The sequence below is a fragment of the Polyodon spathula genome, chromosome 18 (genome assembly GCF_017654505.1).
Source record: "Polyodon spathula isolate WHYD16114869_AA chromosome 18, ASM1765450v1, whole genome shotgun sequence".
NCBI lineage: Eukaryota > Metazoa > Chordata > Actinopteri > Acipenseriformes > Polyodontidae > Polyodon > Polyodon spathula.
The window spans coordinates 28,071,909-28,089,985 of NC_054551.1; the positions used below are offsets into that span (position 1 = coordinate 28,071,909).

Below are 18,077 nucleotides of genomic sequence, written 5' to 3' on the forward strand. Positions count from 1 at the left end.
TTCATTTTATGTAAAGAAACTACTGTATCATTTTTGTGTAAAGGTTACAGTCATGGTTGAAGGAAATGCAAAAATCACTTAATTTCTCACCTTTATTTTCAAACGTGAACCTACACCCTTTTCTGGAGGTGGGGTTGTTAATACACTGTACGTTTCTTTTAGTAGACTCTGTGGCCTTCACTTGTTTAGTGCACACTCCAGACATTGGGTGGAAACTTTTCAGCACACAGTATATAAATTAAAGATGGAGTCTTCTGCACTTCTAAGAATGCTTCACGAGAGTTTTATACACAGGCCATGACTGATTATGCAGAAGATAAAAATAGTATAATATTTGAATTCTACCTCAGCACAAATCTTAAATGGAAGATGTGAAATTGGATATCATGTCGACCATTTAACTATAATATACAAACACAGCAGAAAAAGGGGAATATTTTGGATTAAATCAGTTCAATTCTAAGACATCTAAAAAATTATTTTTCAAAATGTCACTAAGAACCAGGCAACTGTTTTTTTATTTTTTTATTTTTTTATTGAGAACCATGAAAATGTTTACATCATCATTTTTCATCCAGCACTTTATTAATATTCAGAATACATTCTATAATTCCACCCTAAAAGTATATTCCTGCAATATTGTCTGAGGTACTGTACTATAAATAGAAAAGTAATTAGACAGAAGACTGATATATTGGAGTGCTTTTGAATTTTGCTTTAATATTCTGTTTATTCTGTCATTCACTTTTAAAAGTTTACCTTTACTGTTTATAGTTTTTTTTAGTCAGTACTCAGTACAATCTAGTGGACATTAATTAAGTTATCTGAACTTTGGGGTGATGAAACAATAGTACAATCATTTCAGAGAGCCCAATTTGATTATAAAGTTATTTGTAATAGTACATAGACTAAATAAATGTCTGGTTTCGACTGTCATATCTAGTTAAAATAAGCAACTTGGCTTTAATGAACACCCAACAAAGCATAGTTCTTAAACTGGAGCAGTGGATAAAGCATCTGTTTAAAAAAAAGGTAATATTTACATTAGATGTCTCTGACTACACTGTAAATACTGTAAAGCCATAAATATTTGCTACCAAAATATTTGGTGAATCACACCCATAAAACTTATTTTGCTTCAGAAATATTGGCAACCTGTTGCAATATACGAAGTACGTATTGTTAGTGGAATATGATATTAATGCCAAAAATGTTTGCGTTTTTTTTTCATACATGAAAAACGCATTATAAAAGGCTCACAAACATGTATTTCTTTACAGTACACTGCAGTAATATAGTAATTTCACTAATGGGTGTGCAGGTACATGCACTAACATATTTGATTAAAAAAGAGAGAAAAAAGTGATTTTACACTGTATTTACAAATGCATTTACAGTGTAATTACTGTGTTTGCTTAAAGACACTTAATGTATTACCCATAGTTATAATACTGATATGAATTATTTTAAAAAGTTAGTAATAACTTGATGGTATACTAACGAAATGTAGTTTAATGATTTATTTACATGTGATGATAACCATTCTATACAACCATCAGCAGATTATATTGATTCTTTGCCGGTGATGATAATTCGCACAAAAAATACTGAACATGCAAATGTATAAAACTACGGTTATGTAAACTTAAAAAAAGTTATTTAAAAAAAATGAAATATATATTTGCAAAAAGAAAAATAAAAGTCCCTCATTAACTGAATCTCAATGGTAGCAGGGCCAATACATTTTGCTAAAAGTAAGTGTGGCCATTAATTGACTTTTCTTAACACTAATGCCTCTATTCATGTGACAATGAAAAAAGTGAGATTCCTGGGCTATTCCCACACATTAAAAAGTGCTTTGCAGTTTCTATAATGCTTGCATAGACTACTCCCAAGAAATGTATCGGCTCAGAATGATCATGATTGACTGCAAGTTTCACAATAATAAATCTGGAATCACTGAATGCAATAAGCAAACAGTGACTAGAGGAGAGCACATTTTCAAAGTAAGATTGTTACACACATTAATTGAATCCATCAAAGCAGCACCCCAACAGGTAAGTTTGTGACTTTCCTGGGAGACGCACATTGAAAATGCATGTAAGAATGCATATGTGGCTGGTGCTGTAGATGTCCTACATTATACACCTATTGTTTTCTTTGATGTAAGGTTGGTAGGCTTTTGCACACTGCATTGTGATATTGAGGCAATTTTATTTCTGCTTCAAGGATAATAAACCTCTGCCTTTGAAATACCTTCTGTGCTGTCATTGTCAGGAGAAAGTGCCGTGAGATACATGGTTCAGAACTCTACTTTTTTTCACTGACCTTTGAAATACATAACTACTGTAAATAAATAATTTGTCAAATTTATTGCATGACTATTGTTTTCTAATAATATCTCTGAAACAAGAATTTTCAGTCATTAGTCATTACAAGACTAACCCTACTGTTAAAGTATATCATGATAAAACTACTTAAGCTACATTCTCCAGGGTCACTGTAGGGCTTGCCATTATAAAACAATACAAAATCATCTCTGTTCTAGCTTGCACCCTTCTACATGAAATTCCATTCCCAATTCTGTAGCTTTTTATGATGTTCTGTACAACAAAGCACTCAGGCGCTTCCAAGGACTCTCTTATCCACTTCATTTTACTGGGGCAAACTTCAAACATCAATGTTTAATATAACATACGTCTAAGTAAATGGGTGAATGGTTCTTTCAAAGATCAAATTTTCTACAAATATACTCTTACTACAGAAATGACTACGTTTAATTAAACAAACAGGGCTGTTGGAATTATTAATCTTCAGTGACAAATAATACCATAAATGTGGCTTTCAATACAAACACGTTTTAACAAGAGAATTGTGCCTTTTTATAACAGAAGCTAAAGATGGTTTGACAGGGGGCTCTACTTGTATCAGCAAGACTAAAAGCAATTTATAAAAAATGGTAGTAGTGTTACATATGCTGTATTCCCATTGAGTTTGTTACAGATATAGTATGAATAATGTTTAAATTGTAAACCAGGATTTCAAAGAAGAGCAAACGTTCAGCTAAAAAAAATGACAACTTTCACATTACATCTTTCACAACAAATGGCTTGCATAGTGGTTTGCATAGGTGCCTATGGATTAAGTGGTAATTTATGTAATCCCTGCCACACTTTACAGTATATACAAGTCTGAGATGAGTATTACGGGGCAGGCTGGCCACAATGCGGGACCAAAGCTAACCACATTGCCCCACAGTTCTCCTGCTGAGTGGGGCGCTGCTGATTATAAAAGACCACACAGTGAAAAGCACAGTGCAACCCCACTACCATTGAAATGCATTCTGAACTGAGCTGATACTAATATTAAAAGCTTATTGTTTTAGTTTATTTTTTCTTTTTTTTTTTCTCATTCGGTTCTCCTCTTTCCCCTGCCAGCGAGGGACCTCTTCTTCCTCCCCAGCACAGGGTTTTCACTGTAGATGCGGGGTCTCATTTTCATTTCCACGAAGGGGATGGAGAACTCGTGTCCCTTCCATGGCTCCCAGTTCACTCCCTGTGGGCAGGAGAAGGACCATTAAACACTGACAAGGAGCAGCAAAACACACTGGAAGAAACAAAATGAATAGATTTTCAAACTGACCCTGCATACTCTTATCCTAAAGGCTTTTTTTTTCTGCAGCTTTAATTGTGAGAATATTTACACTTATGTTTACAGACAGATGTACTGGACATGTAGTTATGAGCTTGGGATCAGTGGAGTGGGCACTTTCCCAGAATTCAAGTTAAGTTTTTAAATCATTACTGCTTCCAAGATACTGAACTAAATCCTCTGCTGCCATCTCCTGACCAGAAATGATACTGCAGTTCTAAAATAATCCATTCATCATATACACTATATATATATATATATATATATATATATATATATATATATATATATATATATATATATATATATGTTACACTCAGGATTCGCTCAATCACCAACAAAAAAAAAACATTTTGAGATTTGAGGATTTCTAAATTAACAAAGAACAAAATGAAAGGGTATTTCAGTCTTTGACCTAATTATTTTGATCACATTGCAAAATGGAAAATACCAAACAAGCAAAGAACAAAACACAAAACAAGAGACCAATTCTTCAGTCTTTGAGTAAAGCGACATACAGTACTGTGCAAAAGTTTTAGGCAGGTGTGAAAAAATGATGTAAAGTAAGAATGCTTTCAAAAATAGACATGTTAATAGTTTATATTTATTAATTAACAAAATGCAAAGTGAGAGAACATTAGAAAAATCTACATCAAATCAATATTTGGTGTGACCACCCTTTGCCTTCAAAACAGCATCAATTCTTCTAGGTACACTTGCACACATTTTTTGAAGGCACTTGGCAGGTAGGTTGGTCCAAACATCTTGGAGAACTAACCACAGTTCTTCTGTGGATTTAGGCAGCCTCAGTTGCTTCTCTCTCTTCCAGACAGACTCGATGATGTTGAGATCAGGGCTCTGTGGGGGCCATGCCATCACTTCCAGGACTCCTTGTTCTTCTTTATGCTGAAGATAGTTCTTAATGACTTTCTCTGTATGTCTCCAGCCCTTCGGCGAACAAACTGCCTTCTGCTACAGCCAAATATTTCAAATTTTGACTCATCAGTCCAGAGCACCTGCTGCCATTTTTCTGCACCCCAGTTTCTGTGTTTTAGTGCATAGTTGAGTCGTTTGGCCTTGTTTCCACGTCAGAGATATGTTTTTTTGGCCTCAAGTCTTCCATGAAGGCCACTTCTGACCAGACTTCTTCAAACAGTAGATGGGTGTACCAGGGTCCCACTGTTTTCTGCCAATTCTGAGCTGATGGCACTGCTGGACATCTTTTGATTGCGAAGGGAAGTAAGCATGATGTGTCTTTCATCTGCTGCAGTAAGTTTCCTTGGCCGACCACTGCATCTATGGACCTCAACGTTGCGTTTCTTTGTGCTTCTTCAAAAGAGCTTGGACAGCACATCTGGAAACCCTTGTCTGCCTTGAAATTTCTACCTGGGAGAGACCTTGCTGATGCAGTTTAACTACCTTGTGTCTTCTTGCTGTGCTCAGTCTTGCCATGGTGTATGACTTTTGACAGTAAACTGTCTTCAGCAACCTCACCTTGTTAGCTGAGTTTGGCTGTTCCTCACCAAGTTTTATTCCTCCTACACAGCTGTTTCTGTTTCAGTTAATGATTGTGTTTCAACCTACGTATTGAATTGATGATCATTAGCACCTGTTTGGTATAATTGTTTAATCATACACCTGACTATATGCCTACAAAATCCCTGACTTTGTGCAAGTGTACCTGGAAGAATTGATGCTGTTTTGAAGGCAAAGGGTGGTCACACCAAATATGGATTTGATTTAGATTTTTCTTCTGTTCACTCACTTTGCATTTAGTTAATTGATAAATATAATCTATTAACATGTCTATTTTTTAAAGCATTCTTACTTTGCAGCATTTTTTCACACCTGCCTAAAACTTTTGCACAGTACTGTACTCAAATTGCGAAATGTGCTTTGAGCAAATGCACAGGGCTGGAACAGATTTTGAAGATGCTGCTCAATCTGCGAATCGCAATTAATTGTGGGGTGTTTTTATTACATGAACTTAAAATCAGTAAATTATATTTATAAGACACACATCATTTATTCATTATGTATGTATATTTATGCATGAAGTTAACCCTTTGAGGCCGTGGCCTCATTTGCAAGGGGGTCATGGTCAAACATTAAACTTCAAGAGAGTTTGAAATAATGTTCATAATGTTTGCTTTGTTATTTAGAAAATACAGTTTTATAGGAAAAAACTAACACAGTTAGAAATTGATTGTTTTATTCATATTATAATACTATATACACAGTATTTAAACTGCAAAATCAAATGTAAATCCACACTGAACAAAATATATATAGTCATATTTATTTACATATGATGTATCAGCTACATTTAAACAAAATATATAAAGTCATATTTACTATCCAACCTTGCCTCAATTATTTTGTTGTCTGATTTATAAATTATCCATGTACTGGAGGCTCAGCCATGGTGGAAAATTATATGCCACTGGGAAGACTATTGTTACCTCAGCCCGTGGCTTCAGGCATTATAGCCCCCTGTTGGTAACAACAGTCTTCCCTCAGGTCAATAATTTATTATAGCCCTCCTCTCCAGTCCATATTTACTATGTATATATGTTTACGAGGAAACCAAAGTGAGTTACTGTAATATAACAAATGGTTATATATGACCCTGCTTTAAGTCTTATGTCTTACCACACTGTGGGTGGTTTGTCCATATTGTCCATTCAGGTTGGCCAAGTGGCAGTTCTTGTACCACCACGCTCCACGATGAGTGAAAGCACAGTTACTGAGAGCAATGTCATTATCCCTGTCCACTGTTGTGAAGGCTCTGCCCTGGTGGTAGGTCATTGCGTCACCTAAAACCAAATGAACACTTTAAAGCTTAACCTTGTATTTCTTGATGATTAGAAATATGCTGTTCCCACATTATTTAGAACCAATTTCTCTTTAATTCAAGTTAATTAGCACCCTTGAACTTGGAAGTACGAAAAGTACGATAAGAAATGTCTTGACAAATTCTTCAACAGCTACAGCCCCAGTTCCAATAAAGTCCCTGTAGCCACATCACAATGCTTTTGCATGTCTGGCTATAGTTGTAAGCTGTTTACTCCCACTTGCAGTGCCAAGGAAGCTGTGTTAGGATCTTTGTAAACACTAACCCGCAGTGCCTCTGTAGTTTCCAATAGTCAGCTTGTATTTCTGTCTTGCTGGTGCCAGTTTAAAGTTGTCATAGACGGCGTACACTGATTCCGAGCCTGCCCTCAGATCCACCCGCAGTTCATACTGTTGTGAATTTGTCAGGTCATACATCTTGTCCAGGCCTGAGATATTAAAAAAATAATTATCAATCACATGTTTCACTGGCTGAATCACCATCCTATTGTTCATTTTTCTAGTGTCTGTTATTCTAGGTTTGATCTTGGTACTAACCCAGCCAGAATTCCTCATTCATGTCCCCAAAGCCTTGAGTGTAGTTCTTCCAGCGTTTAAAGAAATCAATTTTGCCGCTGTTGCGTCTCTGAATAACCTACACAGAACACAGAGAGGGGTGAAGGGTTAACTGTTAAGTGTGTTCCCATCATCTACAACCACATTTTCTATACTATTACGAGAATTTTTAACACACTAGTGAAAAGAAGCACACTCAAGACATATTTTAAAGGTTGTCGGTCAGCACTAAATGCTCCAGGAATATTCACACTTTGAATAGAATCTGTTGTATAAAGAGTAATATGTAAAATATCTCACTCAGGGACTGAATAGTGGTTTTCTAATCTGAATGTGAACTTAAGGTTTGGATCAAGGCTTTTGAGTAAAAGTCTGATTGAGTGTATGAGAAGCATGGATGATTTTTAAAGGTATTTACTTCCAGGGATAACACATTTACTAACAAAACTGAGTAATATTACTTGTTTAACACTAGTGAGTAGTGATTATTCCTCCATCCTTAATAGTGATGTTAGATGTGGGATAGTTGGGAGAGGAATTGACCAGGTGGTAGTAAACTTACAATCCAGCCACCTCCATCAGTGGTCATGTCACAATACACCTTCATTGGTTGGGATCTGTCACTGTTGAGGTAGATGGTGTAGATTCCATTTGATGTGTTTCCATTCTTCATTACCTGAGTACAGTCCATGGGTAAGGGGAAAAGAACTCCGACTGCAACAGAGACAACAACAAAAGAGGCTCAAATTATGTTTCTACCACACATGGTGAAATCCATGTTATGTATGTAAACGCCCTAAAGCTATTAAACGCATTCTTTGGCCATAGACAAAAGCCCAGCAATGTATGCAGCTATGAATCAGTTTGATTTCTTTCACTTGGGGTGTCTGTTATTGTCAGATATGACTTTATTCAGTAAGTATTTTATCCAGGTGTTTACATCGATGATGAGGCCTCACCTGTGGTAAACGTGGTCTCGACTGTCCTGCTGCGCATCGCTCCTCTGAAGGCAACTAGGCGGACGATGTAGTGAACCCCCTGCTCCAAACCTCCTAGAAGGTAACTTCTATCAGCTGAGCTAAGAGTCCTCTCCTTCTCCTTCAGAAGGAATAGATGTGTATACTCATTAACCCAGAGTAGAGTGTTGAAAGAGCAACCACAGGCAGACAGATGTCAAATAAGTAGCATGCAACATGTAGCCACAGAGTAATTAACTACCATTCACAATATTTTAAACTACAGATCATTTTGGATCTGCCCATCACTGAGTCACAACTTAGCTTTGGCCAAAACTAAGAAACAAGAAATGATGGTTATTTATTATGTGATAAATATGTCTGAAGGTTCTTTGTATCTAGATGCAATGATAACAATGGGTCTAGGAGTATCAGTTAGTCTGTGTCAGTGTTCCTTTAAAATCAGAGTTTAAAGCCATATATTAAAAAAAAAAATATATATATATATTTTTATAATTTAAAGCCTATATTACAAAACACCATATTGGGTTCAAAACTTTATTGTGGGATCTTTGGACCCAAAACCCCTTTATCAAAATGCTCCAACAGACAGTACTATATTGTGATTTGCAGTCTCACAGCTAAAAGGAACCTCACCTGTCCTTTTCCATCTGCCCTCTTGTAAGTAAGAATGTAGCCACTGATAACAGCCTGTGGAGGGGTCCATGTTACCACGCCACTGGCCTGTTTGGCGTCAGTCACCTTCAGATTTGTAGGAGCATCAATTTCTGAAAAATAAATAAATAAAAAACCATGGTTGCATTGGTTTTGCGGTTGTACACTCATTTTGCAATTCTACTGATTTCAAAGCAAGACAGTCGCCTCTAGTAGCTTTAGTGGAGGCAGGGAAACAGATGAGACAACCCACACTAGATCATTCTAATGCATTCTATTGTACATATGAAAGGGCATTGCAGTTACCTGTGACAGCTTTAGTGGCGGTCTTCTTGCTGCTAAGATTTCCCTTTATAGCCCAGATGTAGACAGTATACTCCACTCCGGGTCTAAGGCCTGTCAGCTTGTGGGAGTTCTTGTCTGCCCCCACAGAGATCTCCTGGATCTGCCCATCAGCTGAGGTGTATCTGATCCTGTACCCATCGATGGGAGCCTGCACCCTGGTCCAGGTGAGTGTGGCAGTGTCCTCTGTCACACTCCTGGCCACCAGGTTAGTGGGGGCGTCAATCTCTAAGGAGCAGTGAATTTCAACACCATTGATCACAGTATGCAGCAGGAAATATTAACGGAACACAGGTAGTCCGTAGCTGTTATAGATCCCAGAAATGCATCTTCTGACATACCTCAAACTTTGATTTAATGACTGACACTCTTATGTATCGACAGGCTGCCATTAAGCTCCTTACCAGGCAGTGCGTTATTTTAGTTTTATGTTCACATCAATGCAGTCAATACCCAACTCTTTGTCTTTCTCCAGCCTCTAGATAGCAGCATTGAGAGCTGTATTCTTGTATCGCCTAGATAATTATACACATTGGTACATAGCCTTTAAGATGCTTTTGAACCTGAGTTTTCATTTGACATGCTTGTTCGGATAGTCACTAAGGCTTCTTATTACAACCTTACAAGTGTTGCTCTTCTTCAGGTTAACAAATGCTAAAATCCTGGTTCATGTTTTATCTCCTCCAGGGATGACTACAGTAATTCCTTTTTTTCAGGGCTTCCCACGTAAACAAACATCCAGCTGCAGACACTTCAAACAATAATGCCAAATCAAGGAAACACATATGTCACATCTTGACTGCATTACACTAATCCAGAGTTAAATACAGCAGGGCATAGCAATTACCTGTGACAGCTTTAGTAGAGGTCTTCTTGCTGTTGAGATTTCCCTTCATAGCCCAGATGTAGACAGTATACTCCACTCCAGGTCTCAGGCCTGTCAGCTTGTGGGAGTTCTTCTCTGCCCCCACAGAGATCTCCTGGCTTTGCCCATCAGCTGAGGTGTAGCTGATCCTGTACCCGTCAATGGGAGCCTGCACCCTGTTCCAGGTGAGGGTGGCAGTGTCCTCTGTCACACTCTTGGCCACCAGGTTAGTGGGGGCATCGATCTCTGAGGAGAATTGATGATCAATACGCATATGACTTTGCAAAATAATGCTGGCAAAGTCATATGCATTTCTATACAGTTTCATAGAATTACATAGTTAACAAATGTTTTACTGCTATTTTGTAATGATTTTTCTTGTGCAGAAGATGATTTTGAAAAATGGCAACAATTTTGTAATTCATTCAAGTGGAACACCACAGGCATAGCAGCTAATGCATTGGAATTCATAATAAATTCAAGTGGAAGCCCACAGGAATAGCAGCTAATGCATTGGAATTCAAAATGAATTCAAGAGGAAACCCACAGGAATAGCAGCTAATGCATCTGAATTCATAGGCATTTGCAGCCATTATTTTAATGTGTAACCAACACTTTTTCGGACTAGCTTCCAAACATTGTTCAACTTTGCTAATACCTCGTGCTTTGAGATGCTAAAATCCTTATCATCCCAATAGTCCTCCAGGGCAACCCTTTTTATTTACAGGGAGTCCAAGGTCTAGAGACTGCAGGATTTGTACAGTTTATAATCCTACAACATGGATGCTGATGACCTACCCCAAATAAGAAGAACATATTTCACATAATGCATGGAAATCAGGTGTGGCAACCCACACTAGATAATTTTGATGCATTCTATTGTACTATATAAGGGCATTGCAGTTACCTGTGACAGCTTTAGTAGAGGTCTTCTTGCTGCTAAGATTTCCCTTTATAGCCCAGATGTATACAGTATATTCCACTCCAGGTCTCAGGCCTGTCAGCTTGTGGGAGTTTTTGTCTGCCCCCACAGAGATCTCCTGGCTCTGCCCATCAGCTGAGGTGTAGCTGATCCTGTACCCGTCAATGGGAGCCTGCACCCTGTTCCAGGTGAGGGTGGCAGTGTCCTCTGTCACACTCTTGGTCACCAGGTTAGTGGGGGCGTCAATCTCTAAGGAGGAGTGAATTTTAACACCATTGATTACAGCAGTAAAAGGCCGAAGAAACATACTGGTCACCTGGTCTCATTCCTTAGCTGGTTAAGATCCTACCTGTTCCACAAGATCTCAGCCATCTGGGCCACACACTCTTTGACATCCATTGGGTGCCTCCTGGGCAGGTATGAGTTTTGTTCTTGCATCAAACGGAAAACATTTAAATCTGTTTCTTTCTATCGCATGGATAACAGCTCAATCTGCTCTTTCATTTTTCCTTGATGAGAGTGGAAGCTTTATTTCTACACCTTGGTACCAAGTTTTGATAAACATATTTATCACCTAGAAAATCTGATATCCTGGTATACAGCATACATCTACCACTACCAACTCAAATAAACTCTTAACAAAGTTGGAGTCAGTTTTGACTCCTAAGTATCTTTTGCCCCTCACATTTACATGACTTCCTAACACCACTTTAGAAGAATTTAATTAACTCCTCATTTTTGGATGCTAAAATCCTGGTTCGTGCTTTGTGACATCCAGAGAAGACTACTGCAATGTCCTTTTTGCAAGGCTTCCCTGATTTAGAATCTCCAAGCCAGACAGTTCTCACTTCTGCAGGCTAACCCTTTTTCAGGCACCCTGGTCCTTATAAATCCTCACTGGTCAACACATCTCACCAAGAGGATGAGAGGGAGATCATTCTTATCATTCACATTGCTAGACAAGGCAGTTACCTGTGACAGCTTTAGTAGAGGTCTTCTTGCTGTTGAGATTTCCCTTCATAGCCCAGATGTAGACAGTATACTCCACTCCAGGTCTCAGGCCTGTCAGCTTGTGGGAGTTCTTGTCTGCCCCCACAGAGATCTCCTGGCTCTGCCCATCAGCTGAGGTGTAGCTGATCCTGTACCCGTCAATAGGAGCCTGCACCCTGTTCCAGGTGAGGGTGGCAGTGTCCTCTGTCACACTCTTGACCACCAGGTTAGTGGGGGCATCGATCTCTGAGGAGAATTGATGATCAATACGCATATGACTTTGCAAAATAATGCTGGCAAAGTCATATGCATTTCTATACAGTTTCATAGAATTACATAGTTAACAAATGTTTTACTGCTATTTTGTAATGATTTTTCTTGTGCAGAAGATGATTTTGAAAAATGGCAACAATTTTGTAATTCATTCAAGTGGAACACCACAGGCATAGCAGCTAATGCATTGGAATTCATAATAAATTCAAGTGGAATAGCAGCTAATGCATTGGAATTCAAAATGAATTCAAGAGGAAACCCACAGGAATAGCAGCTAATGCATCTAAATTCATAGGCATTTGCAGCCATTATTTTAATGTGTAACCAACACTTTTTCGGACTAGCTTCCAAACATTGTTCAACTTTGCTAATACCTCGTGCTTTGAGATGCTAAAATCCTTATCATCCCAATAGTCCTCCAGGGCAACCCTTTTTATTTACAGGGAGTCCAAGGTCTAGAGACTGCAGGATTTGTACAGTTTATAATCCTACAACATGGATGCTGATGACCTACCCCAAATAAGAAGAACATATTTCACATAATGCATGGAAATCAGGTGTGGCAACCCACACTAGATAATTTTGATGCATTCTATTGTACTATATAAGGGCATTGCAGTTACCTGTGACAGCTTTAGTAGAGGTCTTCTTGCTGCTAAGATTTCCCTTTATAGCCCAGATGTATACAGTATATTCCACTCCAGGTCTCAGGCCTGTCAGCTTGTGGGAGTTTTTGTCTGCCCCCACAGAGATCTCCTGGCTCTGCCCATCAGCTGAGGTGTAGCTGATCCTGTACCCGTCGATGGGAGCCTGCACCCTGTTCCAGGTGAGGGTGGCAGTGTCCTCTGTCACACTCTTGGTCACCAGGTTAGTGGGGGCGTCAATCTCTAAGGAGGAGTGAATTTTAACACCATTGATTACAGCAGTAAAAGGCCGAAGAAACATGCTGGTCACCTGGTCTCATTCCTTAGCTGGTTAAGATCCTGCCTGTTCCACAAGATCTCAGCCATCTGGGCCGCACACTCTTTGACATCCATTGGGTGCCTCCTGGGCAGGTATGAGTTTTGTTCTTGTGTCAAACAGAAAACATTTAAATCTGTTTCTTTCTATCGCATGGATAACAGCTCAATCTGCTCTTTCATTTTTCCTTGATGAGAGTGGAAGCTTTCTTTCTACACCTTGGTACCAAGATTTGATAAACATATTTATCACCTAGAAAATCTGATATCCTGGTATACAGCATACATCTACCACTACCAACTCAAATAAACTCTTAACAAAGTTGGAGACAGTTTTGACTCCTAAGTATCTTTTGCCCCTCACATTTACATGACTTCCTAACACCACTTTAGAAGAATTTAATTAACTCCTCATTTTTGGATGCTAAAATCCTGGTTCATGCTTTGTGACATCCAGAGAAGACTACTGCAATGTCCTTTTTTGCAAGGCTTCCCTGATCTAGAATCTCCAAGCCAGACAGTTCTCACTTCTGCAGGCTAACGCTTTTTCAGGCACCCTGGTCCTTATAAATCCTCACTGGTCAGCACATCTCACCAAGAGGATGAGAGGGAGATTATTCTTATCATTCACATTGCTAGACAAGGCAGTTACCTGTGACAGCTTTAGTAGAGGTCTTCTTGCTGTTGAGATTTCCCTTCATAGCCCAGATATAGACAGTATATTCCACTCCAGGTCTCAGGCCTGTCAGCTTGTGGGAGTTCTTGTCTGCCCCCACAGAGATCTCCTGGCTCTGCCCATCAGCTGAGGTGTAGCTGATCCTGTACCCATTAATGGGAGCCTGTACCCTGTTCCAGGTGAGAGTGGCAGTGTCCTCTGTCACACTTTTGGTCACCAGGTTAGTGGGGGCATCGATCTCTGAGGAGAAATGATGATCAATATCTTTGATCACAACATTCAGCTAGAAAGACTGGTGACACATGCTGTTCTCTCAAGCTCATCCCTTAACTGGTTTTGATCATGTCTGTCCAGAGATGTCAGCTTCTCTTAACTGAAGGCTTTTTCTAATGGTGTACACAGTGTTCCATTTTTGGTATGTTACAGCACACCCCTACACCCTACATTCATAGTCTGCCAGCCAGTCAGGTAATTTAACAATTTGAGTTTCATTGTCATCTCTAACCAGACATAATTCAAATGTAGTACTGCTTCCATCAGACACAACCAAATCTGTAGGTAAAAGCTGTGAAAAATGTATAAAACTGTGTTTTTTGAATCACGTAAGATATTGTACACTCCATAGGTTTCAGACACACGTTACAACTAAAATAATCAGCAAGACCTTAAAATAATGGTTGCAAAGTCATGGGTTTCAATAGCGCTTCATAGGATTACGTAGCAGTAACATCCGAACAAATGTTTTATTGCTATTTTGTAATGATTTTTCTTATGCAGAAGATGATTTTGAAAAGTGGCAACATATTCATAATGAATTCAGGTGGAACACCACAGGAATAACAGCTAATGCATTGGAATTCATAATGAATTCAAGTGGAACACTCAGTAATAGCAGTTAATGCACTGGAATTCATAGGAATTTTCAGCCATTAATTTAATGTGTAACCAACACTTTTTCGGACTAGCTTCCAAACATTGCTCAACTTTGCTAATGCCTGCGACTTTAAGATGCTAAAATCCTTATCATCCCCATAGTCCTCCAGGGCATCCCTTTTTTACAGGGAGTCCAAGGTCTAAAGACTGCAGGATGGGCACAGTTTATAATCCTATAACATGGATGCTAACGACCTACCCTAAATAAGAGGAACGTATTTCATCGATCTCTGTGCATAATGCATGGAAGTCAGGTGAGCCAACCCACACTAGATAATTTTGATGCATTCTGTTATTCTTATATAATGGCACTGCAGGTACCTGTGACAGCTTTAGTAGAGGTCTTCTTGCTGCTGCGATTTCCCTTCATAGCCCAGATGTAGACAGTATACTCCACTCCAGGTTTCAGGCCTGTCAGCTTGTGGGAGTTCTTGTCTGCCCCCACAGAGATCTCCTGGCTCTGCCCATCAGCTGAGGTGTATCTGATCATGTACCCATCGATGGGAGCCTGCGCCCTGGTCCAGGTGAGGGTGGCATTGTCTTCTGTCACACTCTTTGTCACCAGGTTAGTGGGGGCGTCAATCTCTAAGGAGGAGTGAATTTTAACGTCATTGATCACAGCAGTAAAAGGCTGAAGAAACATGCTGGTCTCTTGATCTCATCCCTTACTTGGTTAAGATCCTACCTGTACTATGAGATCTCAGCCATCTGGGCCACATACTCTTTGACATCCATTGGGTGCCTCCTGGGCAGGTATGAGTTTTGTTCTTGTGTAAACAGAAAACATTTAAATCTGTTTCTTTCTATCGCATGAATAACAGCCCAATCTGCTCTTTCATTTTTCCTTGATGAGAGTGGAAGCTCTCTTTCTACACCTTGGTAGCAAGATTTTACAAATATATTTATCACCTAGAAAATTGAATATCCTGGTATACAGCATGCATCTACCAGTACCAACTCAAATAAACTCTTAGCAAAGTTGGAGTCAGTTTTGACTCCTAAGTATCTTTTGCCCCTCACATTTCCATGTCCACTTAGACTTCCTAACACCACTTTAGAAGAATTTAATTAACTCCTCATTTTTGGATGCTAAAATCCTGGCTCATGCTTTGTGACATCCAGAGTAGACTACTGCAATGTCCTTTTGGAAAGGCTTACCTGATCTAGAATCTCCAAGCCAGACAATTCTCACATCTGTAGGCTAACCCTTTTTCATGCACCCTGGTCCTTCTAAATCTTTAATAATCAGCACATCTCACCAGCAGGAAGAGAGGGAGATGATTCATATTAGTCACATTTCTAGACAAGCCAGTTACCTGTGACAGCTTTAGTGAAGGTCTTCTTGCTGTTGAGATTTCCCTTTATAGCCCAGATATAAACAGTATACTCCACTCCAGGTCTCAGGCCTGTCAGCTTGTGGGAGTCCTTGTCTGCCCCCACAGAGATCTCCTGGATCTGCCCATCAGCTGAGGTGTAGCTGATCCTGTACCCGTCAACGGGAGCCTGCACCCTGGTCCAGGTCAGCGTGGCAGTGTCCTCTGTCACACTCTTGGTCACCAGGTTACTGGGGGCGTCGATCTCTGTGGAGAGGTGAAGTTCAATTGATCACACTGATCATGTGGAATGCAGTAGGAAAAACATGCCAGTCTCTCAGGTAGGTGTTGCTTGTCCTAGAGATGACTGCTTCTGTGGCTTGGAGGCTGCTCATCTGCTCCCAGAGTTGTGTGTTCCATATTACATTATATCCTCCAGCTGTTTCTCCCTTTATTCAAGGTTTATGGGATTTACAGTTTCCAGGCTTCAATTATTTTTCTTAATTCTAAAGCTTTGCAGAATATCAAATCAAGGGAAGCCAAGCATATTATCATAGTTGCACAAAGTTCAACATGCAAAGCATTTAACAGACACAGACTATGTTATCCGCTATCATCTAAAGATGGCTTTGATTGAGGTTTCAGCCATGTTTTCATTTTCGTACAGTCAAATAAAAAATCTATTTCTCTTTCAACACCAGGAACATTAACCCTGCTTCTGGGCTTTCATATAATACTGTACGTGCACCATTTCTTTCTATGGGTTAACTCTTAGAGGTCTTGGTGATTGGTTCCCCTCATTAGCTAACAAATTGCATATTCTAATCAGCTTTCTAAAAACTAGAATCATTTTGACAGTATGTCTTTTGACACTCATGATTTCTTGGCCATTAGGAACTTACAGACAACTTAGAAAAAAAAAGTTGTATATAAGGTCTTTATGACCATGCAAGCATAGAGTTTGTGGATTCAGGACACTTTTTAAAACTTATGATGGGTTTTTGTGATGGCCAAGCTAAAATATATAACTCATGCCAGCCCTGCCATTTGAGCTTATTCTTTAGCTCATCTGGTAGTCCTATTTTTGACAGCAGAAGTCTCTCAGTACAAATCCTGAGATCCCCTGTGAAAGATTATAGTTGTGGATCCCTTTACAACATTGGCATCCTGCTTCATGCATATATTTCCTCCAGTTGTCTTTCCCTCTATTCAAGGCTTCTGGCATTTTCAGTATCCAGGATTTAGTTAGTTCTTAATTCTAAAGCTTTGCTGCAAACTAAATCATGGGAAGCCAAGCTAGCTGCACAAAGTTCAATACATGCAAAGCCTTTAACAGCCACATACCATGCTATCTGCTGCCACCTGAAGATGGTTTTGAGCGTCTAAGAATTCAGCTCATTCCAACTTTTTAAATGTGAAACATGTTTGTTTAACCTGACTTTGCCTTGACCCCTACTAATTTAAATATAAGCCACTTACCTGTGACATCTTCAGTGGAGGTCTTCTTGCTGCTGCGATTTCCCTTCATAGCCCAGATGTAGACAGCATACTCCACTCCAGGTCTCAGGCCTGTCAGCTTGTGAGAGTTCCTGTCTGCCCCCACAGAGATCTCCTGGCTCTGCCCATCAGCTGAGGTGTAGCTGATTCTGTACCCGTCGATGGGAGCCTGCACCCTGGTCCAGGTGAGGATGGCAGTGTCCTCTGTCACATTCTTGGTCACCAGGTTACTGGGGGCATCAATGTCTGTGAAGTAGTCAGTTTAACAACTGCATTTCAGAACAACTCATTATTCAAATGTGACGTAAAACCAAGGTCCTATTGTAAGTGACTATGCAGCAGCAGTTTTGATGCATAGTTTACCCCCTAGTCCCTGTAAGTCGCTTTGAATAAAAGCGTCTGATAAATGGCTAATTAATAATAATAATAATAATAATAATAATAGTCAACTTTGGAATCAGCTTGCCATTATGACCTTTAGATCAAACTTCAGAACATTCAACAAATGTGACTTCTACAAATATTAGAAAAGTGAAACCTTGAGCTATTTTACCTTTAAAATAAACAAGCATGTACATTAGAAAACACCTGATCACTGGATTGTGTCTGCACTTTGC

General features: G+C 39.3%; 1 protein-coding gene across 3 annotated transcripts in view; it reads right to left on the minus strand.

Moving 5' to 3' along the window:
• Positions 1–50: 50 nt before the first annotated feature.
• LOC121331061 (tenascin-N-like) overlaps positions 51–18,077 on the minus strand; it is a 42,101-nt gene continuing 24,074 nt past the window's right edge. Inside the window, exons 14-29 of one of the 3 annotated variants that reach the window (XM_041278207.1) lie at positions 17,443–17,706; positions 15,967–16,230; positions 14,972–15,235; positions 13,694–13,957; positions 12,706–12,969; positions 11,792–12,055; positions 10,805–11,068; positions 9,880–10,143; positions 8,997–9,260; positions 8,673–8,803; positions 8,019–8,157; positions 7,622–7,773; positions 7,042–7,138; positions 6,771–6,932; positions 6,304–6,467; positions 51–3,555 (exon numbers count right to left, since the gene is read on the minus strand). In XM_041278207.1, coding sequence (XP_041134141.1) covers positions 3,409–3,555; positions 6,304–6,467; positions 6,771–6,932; positions 7,042–7,138; positions 7,622–7,773; positions 8,019–8,157; positions 8,673–8,803; positions 8,997–9,260; positions 9,880–10,143; positions 10,805–11,068; positions 11,792–12,055; positions 12,706–12,969; positions 13,694–13,957; positions 14,972–15,235; positions 15,967–16,230; positions 17,443–17,706 — 3,368 coding nt within the window. In that variant the 3' untranslated portion in view covers positions 51–3,408. The remainder of the gene's footprint in view (positions 3,556–6,303; positions 6,468–6,770; positions 6,933–7,041; positions 7,139–7,621; positions 7,774–8,018; positions 8,158–8,672; positions 8,804–8,996; positions 9,261–9,879; positions 10,144–10,804; positions 11,069–11,791; positions 12,056–12,705; positions 12,970–13,693; positions 13,958–14,971; positions 15,236–15,966; positions 16,231–17,442; positions 17,707–18,077) is intronic. The other 2 variants (XM_041278208.1, XM_041278209.1) reach the window with 2 other exon arrangements.